Here is a 20,874-nt window from a genome sequence, read left to right on the forward strand (position 1 = left end):
CCCTCCTCATTCTGCAGACCCAGAGCTGACAGACTGGAGAAGTTCTGCAGAGCATTGCACAAGAAAAGGTAGGGGGAAGATCCTGTATGTATCAGCAGAGTCGTTGTACAGCCAGGACTTGTAGTCCTACATCCAACATGCTGCTGAGTATCCTAGCAGTCAGACATGTCACTCAGGGAAGCACTTGTATTCATTCCCTTTGCAGAGCGGGGTGGAGTCACAAATATGGATGAGGAAAATCTCAGAGATTGTTGTTATTGCAGGTAAACAAAGGGCCAGAAGAGAACCAGGGAAATGAGGAAATAGATTTTTTTTTTTTGCCTAAAATTTGCTTAGCTTATGTATATATTGCTGACCCTCAGATTTATAGTGATATATATATTTTTCATAACTCGGACAACCCCTTTAAAGAGTATTACCCTATTCTGGGGTACTGCACTTGCACAACGGCTCCATTCAGCGATCTATAGTCCATTTCCTCACCCTTCCCTTGGAGTCATGTAACCTGAGACAGCCAATATGGACTAAAGTGTGTATGGCTGCATCTGCAAAATGATTATTGAGCAGACAATCATTTGTTCAACTGCAGTTCAAACATCTACCTGCTTCTTTCTAATGTGTATGGCCAACCCTATTACTAAAGCTTCTGAAAAGGATGACAATTAAAGAGGTTGTCCCATGAAAATACTCTACATTTGTCAAACCAGCACCTTCATTCCAATACTTTTGTACTTGCATGAAGCAAAAAATTTAGCATAGCCACTGAGTTATTCAATAAAATGTACCTGTCTAGCGCCTTCTGCGTTCTATTATTTTCCTTATTTCTCTGTCCACCTCAGTAACATCGCTAAGATGGTCGCACATGCTCAATTGCATCCTTCAATTGCTATCAACTTTATCTACTGTTAGATGCTGTGACAGTTACAGGGAGATAGCTGCAGTATAAAGGACATGTCCTCTGAGCTGTGACAGTTACAGGGAGAGAGCTGCAGCAGAAAGGACACATCCCCTGAGAAAAGGCACACCTCCTGAGCTGCCAGAGTTAATAAAATCTAGCCGATCAATTGGAGCAATGAATGAGGGGAATCTCTGGACCCATGTGTGGTACATGGCTGGTTCTGGCTTTGTTAGAAAGAGATTGTTATGTGCTATATGGTGCCTGATCACATTATACATTAACCATTAACTACTGTATCAGCACTGGTTATAAAGCTGCCTTTTGTTCTACAGCCATGATGGGAGGTAACTCCATTCCGAAATGTTAACCACTCGATTACTACAGTCTGTGACTACGTCATGATCAAATCCAGCAGTGGTGGCAGCGCCTCCACACAATAGGAAAAAGTGCCTGCCTCTCTGGTGACCATGACCGTGGGAGCATGCATAGGAAGCTCCTGTCCCAGCCACCACATGTCTGCACTGCAGCAGTGGCCATAACCCCTGGATAGAAGCAGTGTATAATGTGATGGAAAAATGAATCAAGCCAGCAAAGGAGGCAATATGGACAATCACAATACATTAGGAAGTGCCTTGTATTAACTTTATCTAAATGATATATGCCATTTGCTGAAGCGAGACAACCCCTTACTTACTTTTGCTTCTAGTCAAGAATAACAGCCTGCTGGGGTCCATCATATCCGGCATAGCAGGAAAGGGCCGGAACATCGCCAGGCCCCACTGACTATATTGGAACCTGGCAGGGATCTGTTTACGACATTAGTGCCGCAATTCAGATGGACAAAAACAGCTGCTTGAAAACTTCTGCAAGCAGCATTTTTATTGTCTGGCAGAATCCCGACAGATCCCCGCTGAATCCCATTATAGTCAATGGACTCTGGCAGGGAAAGCCAGTATCCGGCTATGTCAGATACGATGAACTCCAGCAGGCTGTTCCTCCGGAACAGGAAGATTTTAACACTAGTGTGCAACTAGCTTATGTTAACCCCTTAAGGACCTCCACCATACAGGTACAACGCAACCGGACGTTACTTAAGGACCAACGCTGAACATGTACAGTGCGCTGATCGGACGGGTGCCGGAGTTGCGCCCCCCCAATCAGCGGCAGGGTTCGGCAGTAGCCGATAGTCAGACCCCTACTGATGCGCCGGCATTGGTAAAAACACATATGCCGGCGCATTAACCTTTGATGTGCCGCGGTCAGCGCTGACCGTGGCACGTGCAATGTCCTGTGTGGAATCGGAGCTGCCGTCAGGTCCCCAAGCTGCTGTGACGGGGACCCGATGGCAGGGAAGGCAGCCAGATGCCTTCCTTAGGCATCGTGGCTGCCATCCCTCTAAGGGCTCATGCACACAACCGTGCCATTTTTTGCGGTCCGAAAATTGCAGATCCGCAAAAAAACGCCGCCTGTGTGCCTTCCTCAATTTTGCAGAACGGAACAGGAGGCCCATTATAGAAATGCCTATTCTTGTCCGCAAAATGGACAAGAATAGGACATGCCTCATCATTTTTGCTGGGCCACGGAATGGAGCAACGGATGCGAACAGCACACAGAGTGCTGTCCGCATCTATTGCAGACCCATTGAAATGAATCGTTCCTTATACGGACCGTATACGAAATCAAAATACGGCCTGTATACGGAACGCAAGAAGCGTTCATGTGCATGAGCCCTTAGCCTGTGAGATCTAACCCCCTGGATCTCAAAGGCAGGGGGCTGTAAGTGTATTACAGTGTGTAATACACTTACAGCCAATGCATGACAATACAGAAGTAATGTCATGCATTGTAAAGGGGATCAGACCCCCCAAAAGTTGAAGTCACAGAGGACTTTTTCCAGAATAAAGTAAAAAAAATTTTGTTAAATATAGGGAAAAAAAGAAAAGTAGACATATTAGGTATCACTGCGTCCGTATCGACCAGCTCTAAAAAAAAATCACATGACCTAACCGCTCAGGTGAACACCGTCAAAAAAATAAAATAAAAACTGTGCTAAAAAAACATTGTTTTGTCACCCTACATCACTAAAAGTGCAACACCAAGCGATCAAAAAGGCGTATGCCCCCCAAAATGGTACCAATCTAACCATAACCTCATCCCTCAAAAAATGGCTCAATGAAGCCGCTGCCAGCAGTCCGCATGGGAGCAACAGGCTGAGCCTAGTGCTCACGCACGGGATCTGGCAGAGGGATGGGAAGATTGCGGAGGCGGCGCTGAGGTGAGGAAGGCGGCACTGTAGACAGGCAGGGCATCGATTAAGACAGGGAAGGCGTGCGCTGGGCACCAGATAGCGATGGGTGCGGCCGGGCACCCTGTATTAACGGACGTCCCCTTGGGCACCTTAGGTACGTGATTGACAGGTGATTGTTTTTTGGGCTAATAGAGCCACAAGCAGGTTTAATAAGGCCAGTTTAGGATTCATGTTATTAGTATGAACATGGGCATATGTTTAGGTTATAGAGGTAAAATCTCATGACAGAATCCCTTTAAAATGGAAAATCTGCCAAAAAAGTGAAATTCTGAAATTTCATCTCCATTTTCCATTAATTCTTGTGGACCACGTAAAGGGTTAACAAAGCGTGTAAAATCGGTTTTGAATACCTTGAGGGGTGTGGTTTCTAAAATGGTCACTTTTGGGTGGTTTCTATTGTGTAAGCCTCGCAAAGTGACTTCAGACCTGAACTGGTCCTTTAAAAGTGGGTTTTGGAAATGTTCTAAAAAAATTTAAGATTTGCTTCTAAACTTCTAAGCCTTCTAACGTCTACCAAAACTAAAATGGCATTCACAAAATGATCCAAACATGAAGTAGACTTATAGGAAATGTAAAGTAATAACTATTGTTGGAGTTATTACTATCTATTATAAAAGTAGAGAAATTGAAATTTGTTAATTTTTCTAAATGTTTGGTAAATTTTGTATTTTTTTTATAAATACAAATGAAATATTTTGACTCAATTTTACCACTGTAATGAAGTACAATATGTGATGAGAAAACAATCTCAGAATGGCCTGGATAAGTAAAAGCATTTTAAAGTTATTACCACATAAAGTGACACATGTCAGGTTTGCTAAAATGGCCTGGGCAGAAAGGTGAAAAATTTCCCGGTCCGGCACTCTGCTTACTACTTAGAAATCTGTGCACATGGTGTAATTATGTGCATGAAACCTAAACACGTGAAACACATCAGCAGGTCAGGCCTTAGATTAGATGGTGCTTTGTGCAGAACCTCTTTATGTCCTCTTTAGGCATCTTTCACATGTTTATGAAGATATCCGTGACAAGATGGTCGGTACTTCATCCATGATGATGTCTGTGAAGAATCTGTGTTTGGTCCATGTGTCCATCCCCCCCCCCCCCCCCCCCCCCTTCCCAAGTACCATCCATATACTCCTGCTAGACTGGAAACTGGTTACTAATGCATTTCCTAGCAATGATCTCTGAAAACCACAGACCAAAACGGATGCCATTGTGGTTGTCACAGTCCCATAGACTATCATGTGCATGAGGGATCCATAATAATGAACAAAATAGTGCATGCTTCCATGGTGTCACCATGGACGCATGGTCAGTGGAAAACCATTGATGTGTGGATACACACATTAAAGTCAATGGGAACATGTGCTGTCCTTGGAGACCATGGACAACACATGTACTGTATGTGATTCACAGACATGTAAAAGAGGCCTAAGGGGTGTGCCATATGGTTTAGATCATCAGAGTCACTAGAGCTCCTTTCAGGGCCACTGGTGACCCTATCATTAATGACAAGAGATGCACCCTCTAATGTTATTTGCCCTACACTCCTGTTAAGATGATTATGAGCCCGTATATGGTTTTCTTACCAAATTCCATGGCTGGTCTAACTTCCAGTTTCCCATTTTCTGGACTGGAGGAAATGGTTTCATCCTCCACGCTGACTACAAAATAAGAGAAGCAGAGGTCAAACAGGATATGAAATACCCTTTCATATGTAAAGAATGAAATTCAGCTCTGTTCTAACCTAAAATTCCAATTGCAGTATGTCTCTTTAACAAATGCTATTTACAGACTGCCCCTCCTCAACCTTTGAAACCAGTGGAATGATCGGAATGTTTTGTAGATGGAGAACCGGATTAGCCAATTTTTCGTTGCAGCAATCATTAACCTGTGCCTCACCATAATATCACAGAAAGGTGACCATGTCCTGTTGGTTTGGTTTTGATTGGACAGTTTTAAAGCCTTTCTCATGTGACAATGATCAACAAAGTTGTGTCTAGCCACAAAGAAAACGTGGTGCCAAAATCTATGCGACGCATAGCAAAAAATGGGCACAATCCAGACTTTTGTGTCTATGACATGGGAACTGAACATCAACAAGGACCTGACATATACATAGTAAGTAGTTTTGTCATACTGTGCTCCATCTCTGTACGTCTTCTGGATAGGTCATCAGTATCTGATCGTGGGGCTCCTGCTAATCAGCTATTTGAGAAGTCACCGATGCTTGTAGTAGTGCCTCGGCCTTCTCCAGCTTTCCTTAGGCCACGTGATGCCACGTTTATCGATCAGACGGCCTAGTAGCAGCTCAGCCCTCTTGAAGGGAATGGGGCTTAGCATGATACCAAGCATAGCCACTATACAATGTACAGCACTGTGATTGGTGAGCTGAGAGAAGACAGTAGCACTACTGCTAGTGCAGGTGCCTTCTCAAACAGCTGATCGGCAGGGGTCCCGGGTTCAGAGCATAGGTCATCAGTTAAAAAAAATAAAAACTCCTTGAAAACCCCCTTATTAAATTTACTTCTTGTTGTGCTGTCTATTGCTAGAAACTGAAATTCATGGACCTGCTATGGACAGGTGTAGATTTCAATTATAATTTCCATCCATTTTTCTGTTGTAAATTATGTTAAAAGTGTCAAGATGAGTCCACACGGCGTCCACTAAGCCCTACCCACTTTCTTTAAAAAGTGCCATGAGGGGCAGAAAATATCACAAAGTTTCAAATATATAAAAGTGGTGACTTTTGCACACCAGAAAACTGTTCAGCTATACTACTTGAGCCATCTTTCATTTACTTTATTTCATGTTAATCAAACTACATCATCGTCTACCCACAGGTGAATATTTTTCTTTCTTACCATTGTTATTATTGGGTGACAACCTCGTTCTTGCATCCTCTGAGGTGATATCTGAATCAGCTGTATGAGAGATATTACAATAGAATACACTATTAATATTTCCTGTTATTCTGAGGCTTGACCCAAAATTATAAAACTGTGAAGTTATGAATATGAGAAGAACCAGAATTTGTAAAACATCTATGTTCAACAATGTAATTGAAAGATCGCAGTGCTATGGGCAGCATGTTACAGAGCAGGAGGACCTGAGAAGATTGACATATAGTTTTACGGGAAAATATTCAGTATAACTTAAATTTCAGTCATATACAGTAATGCCATGCTCTTTCCATGCTTAGGAGTCCAGTGGGCGGTCCTACTTAGTGATTGACAGCCAGCTCTGTGTATGCACTGGACTCCTAAGCTTATGAAGAAGCATGAAATAAATGACTAAGATGCAAGTTAGTGTGCTGCCCACACTGCGGACCGCAATACGGCCACGGGGGACACACGGTCGTGTGGAAGAGGCCTTATACTGAATCTTTGCCAACAAATTCATATATCAGTCTACTCAGCTCGTTTTTCTATATTCCAGGGTGTCCACAGATATCAGTGTGACGTGTTCCCTTTAATTGATGAATGCAATCTCATGATATAATTATGGCGAAATTTCTTTCCAAATATCTTACCCAAATCTCTTCGTTTTCCCTCGGACTCCGATTCATTTTTATCTTCTCTAAGACCTGAATATAAATGACATGCATATATATATATAAATAGAGAGTAGCAGGCAGAATGGTGACAGATATTCACCATCGCTATTGAATGGAAGATTTTTTAGAAGATCAGTAGACAATCTATTGTCTCTTGGTCAGAATCCTCTGGGTATATGAATCACTTGTGTTCAAGGTAAATGTCACTAATGAATAGTAGCAAACGTTGTGCCCAGAACTCAGAGGTAAAACATATAAAACATAAGGTGCTCCATAGTATAAACTATTCCAGATTAGCAGCTACGCTGGATAGAAATTGTGTATAAAAGGGTTATTTTAGACCTTCGCTTTAAGAATGGCTCTTCCCTTTACCTGGAAGGGTTAATAGTTTAGCAGAAACATAGCTAATCCCTGCCCCCCAGCCTTAACAAAGAAGACCTGTTAAGGGCTCATGCACGTGGCCGTTGCCCGGCGTGGCCGTATTGAGGGCCGCATACAAGAAGTCCTCAATACACGGGCATCGGCCGTGTGCACTCCGCATCACGGATCACGGGCCCATTCACTTCAATGGGTCCGCAATCCGGGAGCTGCGGAACGGGGGCATGGATCGGAAGCCCACGGAAGCACTGCGGATTACGTGCCTCCGCAACGCATAAAAGTAGTGCGGACCGTCAGATGCGGATCGTGGACCCAATTAAAGTGAATAGGGCCGCGATCCGCATGCGGCTGCCCCATGGTCAGTGCCCGTGCATTGGGGACAGCAATTTACTGTACGCAGCACGGGCACAAAGCCCTTACATTCGTGTGCAAGAGGCCTAAGGGACATAGGGCCAGATTTATCATGACTCTGACAGCTCACTCCACTTTCACATATGGCTAAAGTCAGTTTTAGCCAAGTCAGATTTATGATCGGCCCTTTAAGACTGTAATAAATGTGGTTTGACGGTAGCAGTTTATCCGTCAGTAAGCAGCTTTACAAAAGTCACACATCTTTACGAAAAAGTCGCACATTTTTACGAAAAAGTTGCATGTTCTATTATGAAGTCTCATAAGATAAGCATGGTTCTCACTGGAGTGAAATTGCGCATTTTTTTGCGACTTTTTTGCGACTTTTTAATTAGTCCCAATAGTAAATCTGTCTAGAGATTAATTTACATAAGAAAACACGCCACTTTCAGAAAACTGGCGAGCATAGTGCAGAGCAGAAAAAAGTTGCAAATTTGTGCGCAGTTTTAGCGTTTGCGCATTTTTTTGGCGACTTTTTCACTACATTATTCTGACCTGAGCTAATGATAAATCTGGCCCATAGAGTTTGATAAGCCCCCAGTCTCTTCTCCTAGTACTAGATGGAACCATAAACATTCTTTAGATTAGGGATTTTGAATTCTGCACAATGCTGGTTGTTTTAAGGAGGATCGGAAGTAACTGGTTAAAACTGGATTTGCACCATAATTTGGAAGGGCAAAGTTATAAAAGTTAGTGCAGACGTCTTGTTGGCTTGCTATTGTCTATGGTTTGAAGACTGATCCTGGGTGGGGCGCACCACAGAACTGACCCAGTGACGAGACGAAGCTAAGTGATATTCTTCTTTCTGCATGCTTGCTTTTATAGTGCATGTATCTTTCCATTTGTTTAAATCTTAGTAAAATCACTGGTTTCACTGAATTATCTGTTGTTACATAAATTTTGTTTCGCAATCCAAAATTAACCCTTTAAAACAGAAATAGCAATAATAATTACTATACAATACGTATGAATAAAACATCAATCTTTTTTAATACATCAATTTTGTAATAAAATCTAAAATAGTGTCTGAATGAATGCATACATAAAGGATGATAAAAACATACAACAAATCCACCTCCCTGGTGACGCTAGTAACAATGTAAATTATATGAAAGGATTTCAATAACAAAACTGTGGTAAAAAAAAACTACTGTATCTGGTGGACAGGAAGGTACCTTAAAATCAAAGATATATAAACCTGACTAAATTGTAGGTATAGCAAATGAAAACGTATGGCAGCACACCATTACACCTGCAAACAATAGAACTAGGGATTAAGGATTATACTGGATTAAAGTGGTACTATACCTACTATCAGTGATGGCCAGTTCACAGTGTTCGCCAACGAACAAATGCGGGCTGCCATCTTGACTCGCAAGTCCGGCGATGCACAGGTAAGCCCTTACCTGTGCCTGCGCCGCGAGCCGTTTTCTGAAACAAATGCGCTCACCGGGAGCATGCCGTTCTGAGAACAGCCGCCGGGGGCTTTCATTGGGCTGTTCTTGGAACTGCCTGCTCACGGCGCAGGCACAGGTAAGGGCTTACCTGTGCATCGCCGGACTTGTGAGTCAAGATGGCAGCCCGCATGTGTTCGTTGGCGAACACTGCGAACTGGCCATCACTGCTTACTATACATAAAAAATGGAATCTCTTTGTGCACATTTTTGATCAAACGTGTGTCGGGCCCATCTACCAGTATCAAGGTGGCTTCTGCAGATGGGTCCCTAACACTAACAGGACTGCCTCTCCTGGGCCTAACCTAAGCCTACCATGTTCAAGTGTAGGTATACACATGAGTAAGCCACCACAAGGTACTGTAGACCCCACATCATGAAAAATCAAGAGCTGTGCATACACAACTGATTAACAACCTTATGTATATGGGGGTGGTGGGCATGTGACTAAGGACTGTATTAAACCTGCAGATCATCGCTAATGGGCGTTCATAGGAGATGATCTGCTTGTGTAATAGTGCCGCCGATAACCCAATGTGATACTCAATCACATTTTTATAGGCTAAAAGATCATCATTTGCCGACAGAAGATCATGCCGTCTAATCATGGTCTGTTGCCGGCAAGCAATGATTCTGTATGGGGATTAGTGATCGCTCTTCCCTATACTGTGGAGGAGATTGCTGCATGTAATAGCAGCAATCTCCTTCACTGACGATCAGGCAATTGTCAGGAAGGAGCGCTTCCTTCCCGACAATCGTAATGCTCATTAGCAGGTGTATTACAGACCTAATCCCTTGTCCCCCTAGGAGATAATCCTCTGCCAAAGGCGCCAGATGCTCATCTACCTCTCCTCAATAAAATAATCATATAAACTTGCTGTTAAAGCCCCTTTACACTGATCAATTGAGCAGATGATTGTCGGGAAGGAAGCGTTCTTTCCTGACAATCGCCTGTTCATCAGTGAAGGAGAGCGCTGCTATTAAATGCAGTGATCTCCTCCACAGTATGGGGAGAAGTGATCACTTCTGCCATTGCTCATCCCCATACTGAATCATTGTTTGCCGGCCTCAGAGAGTGTCTAGACACCACGATCTGCAGCCGATAATTTAGGTGTCCGCACAAACTATCATATTATTCGATGAACAAGCTGCTAATCAGTGGCAGATAATCGCTAATGAGTGTTCCTACACAGGCTCGGACTGGACCACAGGGGTACAGGAGAATCCCCCGGTGGGCCCCTGGTCAAAGTGGACCCCTAGTTTCCCATCCCCTGCACAAGTGGCACATAACAATATTTACGGCACCTCAACCAGCCTACGGTCATATAAAAAACTTCTTAGATTATTTATTACATTTGAATGTATCCGTACAGTGGGCCCCCAAAATAAATGTTACTGGTGGGCCCTAGGTACCACAGTCTGACACTGTTTCTACAAATGCTTGTTAGCGATTATCTGGCTGATTCTCGGCCGGTGTAAAGGGGCCTTTAGGGTACAGCTACAAGGTCAGGCTTTTTCCTGCAAATTTGGAGGCAAATACCAGGAATAAATAAAAAGAAGAGGAGAAGTCGTGTTTGCCTTTTATGTGTTCTCTGCTCCTGATTTTGGCTTATCATGTGAGTTATTTATCCCAAACCACTACAGGGCTACCAACTGTCTATAAACTGATACACATTCTGCTCCTTTTATTATGATTAAGTACTTCTACAGGTCAAAGTGTTCACATCTCTAGTGTTTGTATTGCTTTATTGACATTGGAGTCAGTGCACCACTTCCATCTAGACGGAGGTGCATTATCTGGAGGTTAGTAGAACTGCCTGGGTCAGACACCCATACACTTTGACTCTAGTTGTAAATAACCAAAACACTCATGAGGTATATAATATAACTACTTTTATGAGTAGAATAACAAATTATTGGCATGACGGCTACAATCACGAGACGCACAGAGTTTTATGGAGTCATCAATATGAAAGGATAAGCCAGACTGTATCCTATTCCAGCTTTTATACTGCAAGGTTCAGATCAACAGACAGATCGAAATGATTCTTCAGCTTCATTAAAACAATCACAAAAGCGTACGACCACACGGTCAGGTTTCCTGTTGCAATTTTGGAAGCTGAAATCAGGAGTGGATCAAAAAAGGTGATACATTATAAAGGACAGATACCACTTCTCCTCTTTTTTTGGATTGACTTCTAATTAGAGCTTCCAAAGCTGCATTAGGAGCTAGAACGTGGTCATATCCTAAGAAGTTGAGTGGATCACATGCTTTTAAGTTGATCACATTTTTATATAATTTTCCAGAAATACAATTAGTTCTTATTACAGTATAGATGTGCAGAAAAGAACATTTATGGGAACCTACTTATCTCAAGAACGTTTTCTCTACAGCCACCCATGCAGTGAAGGTTACTATACATTCATGGAACTACCTTTCGAAATGAGGTTGCTTCACTTACTAATGAAAATAATAGGAGTTCTAGAAACTGCTCCCAGTTCAAGGTAGAAGGATCACGCATGTTTACCTTCTTTTCCAAAGATGACAGGGAACATTCTTGGGATCAGTGCTGGTTCTTGCACCACGATAAAGTGCTGGTTTCTTTGCAACCATGATAGTGAAAGTGAATTCCTTTTGAGGATCCATGAGTGCCCCAATGGATGGACCTCCCGTGATCCCATTACTGACACGTAAGTTCATTGCTACAAACCCCATTTAAATATCAGCTTCATAACGTAGTGTAAGTTTCACTGCTTTTCTCTAAAGGGTAAGAATTATTATATCATAAAATGCAACTCCCTACAATTTCCTGGCAAATTCCATTTCCATAAAATCTGCCTGCAGACTGTCTATGGTCTTTCAGGGAAGGTGTAGAAATTTAGACTTGCCTTGGCTAACCTGATTGTCCGGCATCATGCTCCCTGAAACTATACAAGACACTGAAACTTAGCTACGGTATAACAAGCAATAGTACTTACACAGGTAGTACACGCACAAGTAGAATGGGAGTAGAGGAAAGCAAAGAATCCCCAGCAATACCCTTTGCCACTTATTGAGTCGATGGTGCAGTGCCATGATGCATTTCAGCCAGTGTACGTTCCTTCTCTGTAATGTTTTCACTGATACTGACTGCATGAACTTTAAACTGCAAATCTGTATAAAACCTCACAGATATGAGCAGTATATGACACACTGTCAACACCATCCCTTTTTTGAATGTGAGTTTGGGTGTGCTCATATGACCTTTGGTTAAGTACATTCTTTCATTTACTACACCGCCTTACATAGTAGCGAGTGATCATAACAACACAAAAACACAACCTCTCCGTCCAGATAACTATACAAATAGATGTAAAAGCCAGTCTTAATCTATCCCCTGCCTTAGATTATTGAGAGGCACACATTTCCTTATAATTTTGGTGCATATTTCCAGGTATAAACGGCACCATATTCCAGGAGTAAATTATAATAAATGTCCTGGGCTGGCTATGCCCCCTTAACCCCTATTCCCTGCTCGTCTTTTTGAAAAAGTAGTGAGTGGGGCTTTAAACCCCCAAAATGTTGCAAAATTTCACACAAGTATGGCATGCACCATACTTTTCAGTTTTTCTATGCCAGTGTTTGGGAAAGCAAGGGCTGAGAAATGTTTCCCTTATGGCGATGGGTGTGGAACGATTGTGTTAACCAACAGATTTGAGTTTGGGCTAAACCTAAGTGAGTTATCTTGGCAGTCCCCTTGTATTCATTAGAGATAGCCTTGCGGTTCGCCCGGCGGTCGTTTCGTAGCAAACTTTGCTCGTTCGCCATTTACCGAATGGCGATATTCGCACGCGCCTTTTTTTTTGCATAGCGCCGAACTTTGACCCATGACACATCCATCAGGTGGGACAGGACAGCCAATTGAGACGTTTCAGCACATGGACACCCCCCAACCCTATAACAGAACCTGATCTGGCAGCGATTTTACATTATGTGTTTTGCCAATGTAGAGAGAGGTTGCATTTTGGAGCAGGGACAGTTAGGGACACCAAACGCTAGCTAATAGGGCCACAAAAGTCCTTTTAAGGACTGGTATAGGTGTGCTATAGATAGGTGTGATATAGAGGGGTGTTATTTACTTATAATATACTTTCTAACATAGAAAGTATATTATAGTGTATTTGTTTTATGCAGCAGTTGTGTGTTGTTCTGCTGCGATACTGCAGCTTTACAGAGGGACAAACACTATTGGAGTAACTAATTGCAATGGGTGTGATATACCTGTTGCCCCCGAAAAAACTGCTTGAGGGCTGCGAAATACCATCTTCCACAAAATCCTGATTGAGGGGTGCAATATACCTGTTTCTGCCAAATACTGATTGAGGGGTGCTATATACCTGTTTCCACCAAATACTGATTGAGGAGTGCCATATACCTTCTTCCACAAAATACTGATTGAGAGGTGCTATTGCTATATACCTTCTTCTACCAAATACTGATTGAGGGCTGCGATACACCTGCTTCCACAAAAAACTGATTGAGGGGTTCCATATACCTGTTTCCACCAAATACTGATTGAGGGGTGCCATATTTCTTTTTCCACAAAAAACTGATTGAGGGGTGCTATTGCTATATACAGTGGGATGCGAAAGTTTGGGGAACCTTGTTAATCGTCATGATTTTCCTGTAAAAATCGTTGGTTGTTACGATAAAAAATGTCAGTTAAATATATCATATAGGAGACACACACAGTGATATTTGAGAAGTGAATTTACAGAAAGTGTGCTATTATTGTTTAAACAAAATTAGGCAGGTGCATACATTTGGGCTCCACAAAAAGGAAATGAAATCAATATTTAGTAGATCCTCCTTTTGCAGAAATTACAGCCTCTAAACGCTTCCTGTAGGTTCCAATGAGAGTCTGAATTCTGGTTGAAGGTATTTTGGAACATTCCTCTTTACAAAACATCTTTAGTTCATTCAGGTTTGATGGCTTCCAAGCATGGACAGCTCTCTTTAAGTCACACCACAGATTTTCAAATATATTCAGGTCTGGGGACTGAGATGGCCATTCCAGAACGTTGTACTTGTTCCTCTGCATAAATGCCTTAGTGGATTTTGAGCAGTGTTTAGGGTCGTTGTCTTGTTCAGCTTCAGCTTTATCACTGATTCCTGGACATTGGTCTCCAGAATCTGCTGATACTGAGTGGAATCCATGCGTCCCTCAACTTTGACAAGATTCCCAGTCCCTGCACTGGCCACACAGCCCCACAGCATGATGGAACCACCACCATATTTTACTCTAGGTAGCAGGTGTTTTTCTTAGAATGCTGTGTTCTTTTTCCTCCATGCATAACGCCCCTTGTTATGGCCAAAAAACTCAATTTTAGTTTCATCAGTCCACAGCACCTTATTCCAAAATGAAGCTGGCTTATCCAAATGTGCTTTAGCCCACCTCAAGTGGCACTTTTTGTGCTGTGGGTGGAGAAAAGGCTTCCTCTGCATCACTCTCGCATACTGCATCTCCTTGTGTAAAGTGTGCCGAATGGTTGAACGATGCACAGTGACTCCATCTGCAGCAGGATGATGTTGTAGGTCTTTGGTGCTGGTCTGTGGGTTGACTCTGACTGTTCTCACCATTCGTCGCTTCTGTCTATCCGAGATTTTTCTTGGTCTGCCACTTCGAGCCTTAACTTGAACTGAGCCTGTGGTCTTCCATTTCCTCAATATGTTCCTAACTGTGGAAACAGACAGCTGAAATCTCTGAGACAGCTTTCTGTATCCTTCCCCTAAACCATGATGGTGAACAATCTTTGTCTTCAGGTCATTTGAGAGTTGTTTTGAGACCCCCATGTTGCTACTCTTCAGAGAAAATTAAAAGAGGAGGGAAACTTACAAACTTACTCTTTCTCATAATTGGATTCACCTGTGTATGTAGGTCAGGGGTCACTGAGCTTGCCAAGCCAATTTGAGTTCCAATAATTAGTTCTAAAAGTTTTGGAATCAATAAAATGACAACAGTGCCCAAATTTATGCACCTGCCTAATTTTGTTTAAACAATTATAGCACACTTTCTGTAAATCCAATAAACTTCATTTCACTTCTCAAATATCACTGTGTGTGTCTCCTATATGATATATTTAACTGACATTTTTTATCGTAACAACCAACGATTTATACAGGAAAATCATGACGATTAACAAGGTTGCCCAAACTTTCGCATCCCACTGTATACCTTCTTCCACAAATATAGCAGAGGATTATTTAGTAAATGACAGGCAGAGGAAGAGGCAGGCTGTTCCGCAGGAATGGTAGGGGTCGGGCAGGTGCACTAGCCCAGAGCCTGAGTGGGAAGATGGATAAGGTGCGTGCGATAACTTTAACCACCTCCCGACCGCCTAACGCACCGATGCGTCCGGGAGGTGGTTGATTTACTCCTCCTGGACGCATCGGCACGTCATCTCGCGATACCCGAGATTTCCTGTGAACGCACGCAGGCGCGCGCGCTCACAGGAACAGAAGGTAAGCGAGTGGATCTCCAGCCTGCCAGCGGCGATCGCTCGCTGGCAGGCTGGAGATGTGATTTTTTTTAACCCCTAACAGGTATATTAGACGCTGTTTTGATAACAGCGTCTAATATACCTGCTACCTGGTCCTCTGGTGGTCCCTTTTGTTTGGATCGACCACCAGAGGACACAGGTAGCTCAGTAAAGTCGCACCAAACACCACACTACACTACACCCCCCCCCCTGTCACTTATTAACCCTTTATAAACCCCTGATCACCCATGATCACCCCATATAAACTCCCTCATAACCCCCCTGTGATTGATCACCCCCCTGTCATTGATCACCCCCCTGTCAGGCTCCGTTCAGACGTCCGTATGATTTTTACGGATCCACGGATACATGGATCGGATCCGCAAAACACATACGGACGTCTGAATGGAGCCTTACAGGGGGGTGATCAATGACAGGCGGGTGATCACCCATATAGATTCCCTGATCACCCCCTGTCATTGATCACCCCCCTGTAAGGCTCCATTCAGACATCCGTATGATTTTTACGGATCCATGGATACATGGATCAGATCCGCAAAACACATGCGGACGTCTGAATGGAGCCTTACAGGGGGGTGATCAATGACAGGCGGGTGATCACCCATATACACTCCCTGATCACCCCCTGTCATTGATCACCCCCCTGTAAGGCTCCATTCAGACGTCCGCATGTGTTTTGCGGATCCGATCCATGTATCCACGGACCCGTAAAAATCATACGGACTTCTGAAGGGAGCCTTACAGGGGGGTGATCAATGACAGGGGGGTGATCACCCATATACACTCCCTGATCACCCCCCTGTAAGGCTCCATTCGGACGTCTGAATGGAGCCTTACCAGGGGGGTGATCAATGACAGGGGGGGTGATCAGGGAGTCTATATGGGTGATCACCCCCCCTGTCATTGATCACCCCCCCCCCCCTGTAAGGCTCCATTCAGACATTTTTTTGGCCCAAGTTAGCGGAAATATATATTTTTTTTGTTTGTTTTTTACTAAGTCTCATATTCCACTAACTTGTGTCAAAAAATAAAATCTCACATGAACTCACCATACCCCTCATGGAATCCAAATGGTAAACATTTTTAGACATTTATATTCCAGACTTCTTCTCACGCTTTAGGGCCCCTAAAAAGCCAGGGCAGTATAAATACCCCACATGAGACCCCATTTCGGAAAGAAGACACCCCAAGGTATTCCGTGTGGGGCATATTAAGTCCATGAAAGATTGAAATTTTTGTCCTAAGTTAGCGGAAAGTGAGACTTTGTGAGAAAAAAACTAAAGAAAAATCAATTTCCGCTAACTTATGCAAAAAAAAAAAATTCTATGAACTCGCCAGGCCCCTCATTGAATACCTTGGGGTGTCTTCTTTCCAAAGTGGGGTCAGTATTTATACTGCCCTGGCTTTTTAGGGGCCCGAAAGTGTGAGAAGAAGTCTGGGATCCAAATCAAATGTCTAAAAATGCCCTCCTAAAAGGAATTTGGGCACCTTTGCGCATCTAGGCTGCAAAAAAGTGTCACACATCTGGTATCGCCGTACTCAGGAGAAGTTGGGGAATGTGTTTTGGGGTGTCATTTTACATATACCCATGCTGGGTGAGAAAAATATCTTGGTCAAATGCCAACTTTGTATAAAAAAATTGGAAAAGTTGTCTTTTGCCAAGATATTTCATGTTGCCATCTGCAGCCTGTGCTGCCAATGCATAAGTCGCGGTAAGCCCAACACTAACCTAGGGACGACTACCTTAAGAAGGCACCTGGTGTCCCATCACCGAGCCCAGTACGAGCAACTCCGTCAGAACCCACAAAGCCGATGCACGTCTTGCCTCTTCTCCTCTCTCCTCCCATTTGTCCTCCACTCCACCTTTCACCGTGCTGTCGTCACGTTCATCTGGCACAAGACCAGCTTCCATGGCCCAAATGTTCGAGCATAAAAAAATGATGACGCTGGATAATCCTCTTGCCCAACAGATGATTGCTGGCTTGTCGGAACTTCTAGCCCGCCAACTACTGCCATATAAATTGGTGGACTCGGAGGCTTTTAGAAAATTTGTGGCCATTGGCACAATTCCCCGGAAGGAAATATTTATCCCAGAAGGGCATCCCTGAACTATATGGCCACGTTCAGCGGCAAATTAATATATCTCTGGCACACAGTGTTGGTGCCAAGATACATCTGACCACAGATACGTGGTCTAGCAAACACGGGCAGGGAAAGTACATGACTTTTACTGCCCACTAGGTGAACGTTTTGATGGCCGTCAAGCATGTAACCCGTGGCACCTGTGTGGATTTGGTGTTACCGCAACAGATTAAATGCAGGCCTGCCTCTTCTTCTCCTCCTCCTCCTATTCCACTTCGGATATGAGATCATTCTTGCAGCCAACCCATCGACAGCCGCCCTCCGGATCTAGCTTCAGGGAATGCCTAGACCAAAAGGAGTCCGACTACACCGGGTTAACGGCCGATGTGGACGCTCTGAGAAACAAGGAACCCCTGAACTACTGGGTGTGCAGGTTTAAACTGTGGCCAGAGCTGGCACAATTTGCCATGGAACTCTTGGCTTGCTCCTCGTTGAGTGTCTTGTCCGAAAGGGCGTTTAGCGCAGCAGGAGGGATCGTGACCGATAAGCGCACTCGCTTAGCTCACGACAGTGTGGACTACCTCACATTTTTATAATGAGGCATGGATCTCGAAGGAATTCAACACCTGTGATGACAATGTGTAATTGAATTTCCTCATGCCAGCTCACACATATCACCACCACGCAGAACAAAGAATGGTCCTTGCCTTATGTATATACAGCGGCATAAAAGGCCTTTTATGTCAGGTAAATTCCTAATTTTTGGGGCCTGTACTGGCCTACAGTTAAATATGTGACCGCCTAATGTACCTCCAGCCACATAATCTAAAGTTCTTTGCTGTCAGGTGAATGCCTTTTGCCTAATTTTTGGAGCCTGTACTGGCCACATATTCACATCCCTGTCTCACTCCTCTGCCTCTCATTATGGTGGCGTATGAACCTCATTCACCATAAGGACCTTCCAATGTCAAAGGGTCATGTGACTGTGCCCCCCACCCCATACTGTGCCCCTCATGCCGTAATGTGCCCCCTTATACCCTGCATTGTGCCCTTTTACCACTAGTGATGGATGAACATCTGCAGGGACGGTTTGCGAACGCAATCGCGCAAACGCGATCAAATGTTCGCGAACCAAGGGTCCCATTCATTTTAATGGCAGGCGAACCTGAAAAACCTCCAGGTCATATTTGCAGCCACAAAATACTTGCTAGATGTGCACACATAGTCCCACAACATAGACACTGACATAACAGAAGTATTAAGCGAATCTGCTATCTACAAGCATTATTTTTTTATATGCGAAATTTCGGAAAAGTATCAATCCCAAGAGCACATGCTCTAGGAAGGTGTGGCCTACAGCAACTGGTTTGCACCGACTAGAAATTACATGGATGCGATGGTTGGGACCAAGTTCAGCGATGAAGAGGAAGAACTCCTGGTGACTGTAAGTAATCTTACATTAAAGTAGTGTATTTGATTACATTTCACCTGCATGTCTGAACAATCGCTTTATATCCATAAAGAGTGTTATAAAAAAAATCGCCAGAGTGGACTTCTGCGATTCTAATTTATCTTAAGTGCACTCAACTTCACATTTTATAAGGTCTCACTAGATATTACTGATTGTTGCATTAAGTATTCCTGTGACATCACACCCAGTATGTTAGTAGCATATTTGTATGGAAAGCAGAGAAATATATTTCACATACACATTGCACATCCATTGTCATGCCGCACACTATATACCACACACACACACACACTATATACCACACACACACAGCCACACACTATATACCGCACACACACACACAGTTTATAGATTATAATTTGTGTCCTATTAGTCAGGACAAGCTTTCTTTGTCAGACCGCCAGTATTTGCTCATTCATTTAGAGTTACCCAGGGTGCATCACGGGGAGGCGAACCAGCTGTACACCCCATACTGTACCGTCCCTTCACTAGACAGGTACATCTCTGCTTAGCTGAACAGTATCTGATAGCTCAGACCCCAACAACATACAGTCGTAATACAATCCCATTTTCTAACCGTAACAGTAAGGCCGCATCCACATGCGCATGTTATTTCACAACTACGGACTGTAAAAACCTGGGCTGCTGTCCTGCAGAGTGGACAAGCGCACAGCGTCATTCGTTGCTAACTCGCTATGACGCCGTGCACTTCTTGCCGCCACCGCTGTACAGTAATACACTTGTATAGATCATACAAGTGTATCACAGTCCAGCGGCAGTGGCCGGAAGCGCACTGCGTCATAGCAACCAATGATGCCGTGAGCTCTTACACTCTGGCGTGTCCGGGTTTGTATGGTCCGTAGTTGTGAAAAAAACACGCCTGTGTGCAGGTGGCCTAAATCTAATATTTCCACTTCAAAGACTTAAATACTTTTTGCAATTTACTTGAGTAAATTATTTTCAATACTATTATTGTTAAAACTTTATATTATATGCTTGCATTTTTATCTTGCAGCGGATGTTGTAGCGGGGATACAACCGCACCCGGTCCCACGCCGAGAAGCATCGGATTGTGCGGGAGCTGGCAATTGAGATCTGGTCTCAAACACCGACGTCTGGCCATCATAAAAAAATGGTCAGACATGAAGCGCAGACACCCCCGGCATATATAAAAAAAAAAACGGGACGAAAAATGCCCAGGTAGATACGTAAATAACTTTTGTATGTTTTGCCAACACTCTGTAATGTATACAGTTCTAAGCAAAAGTATTCACCCCACCTTTTGCGAAAATTACAGCTCCAACTCGCTTTGGATAAGTCTCTATGAGCTTGCCACATCTTACCACTAGGATTTTTGCCCATTCCTCCTTGCAAAACTGATCCAGCGCCTTCCAATTGTATGGATTGCGCTCGTGAACAGCAATCTTTAAGTCTGACCACAGATTTTTTATTGGATTAAGATCTGGGCTTTGACTAGGCCATTCCAACACATTTACATGTTTCCCCTTAAACCACTCAAGTGGTGGGGGGCATTGTCCTGCTGGAAGGTGAACCTCCATCCTAGCCTCAAATCACGCACAGAGTGGTGCAGATTTTGTTCAAGAATATCCCTGTCCATCTTTTCCTCAACTCTGACCAGTTTCCCAGTCCCGGCTGCTGAAAAACATCCCCACAGTATGATGCTGCCACCACCATGTTTCATTGTGGGGATGGTGTTCTTTGGGTGATGTGATGTGTTGGCTTTGTGCCAGACAAGTGACGGACTGAACCATCACC

The 20,874-nt window shown here is 43.6% G+C and overlaps 1 protein-coding gene across 1 annotated transcript in view; it reads right to left on the reverse strand.

Moving 5' to 3' along the window:
- Window positions 1–11,425, reverse strand: part of LOC122935241 (kyphoscoliosis peptidase-like) — a 46,824-nt gene extending 35,399 nt beyond the window's left edge. The window contains exons 1-4 of the mRNA XM_044291003.1: window positions 11,374–11,425; window positions 6,742–6,795; window positions 6,074–6,133; window positions 4,799–4,873 (exon numbers count right to left, since the gene is read on the reverse strand). Coding sequence (XP_044146938.1) covers window positions 4,799–4,873; window positions 6,074–6,133; window positions 6,742–6,795; window positions 11,374–11,407 — 223 coding nt within the window. The 5' untranslated portion in view covers window positions 11,408–11,425. The remainder of the gene's footprint in view (window positions 1–4,798; window positions 4,874–6,073; window positions 6,134–6,741; window positions 6,796–11,373) is intronic.
- Window positions 11,426–20,874: the final 9,449 nt, after the last annotated feature.

The sequence above is a fragment of the Bufo gargarizans genome, chromosome 4 (genome assembly GCF_014858855.1).
Source record: "Bufo gargarizans isolate SCDJY-AF-19 chromosome 4, ASM1485885v1, whole genome shotgun sequence".
NCBI classification, from domain to species: Eukaryota; Metazoa; Chordata; class Amphibia; order Anura; family Bufonidae; genus Bufo; species Bufo gargarizans.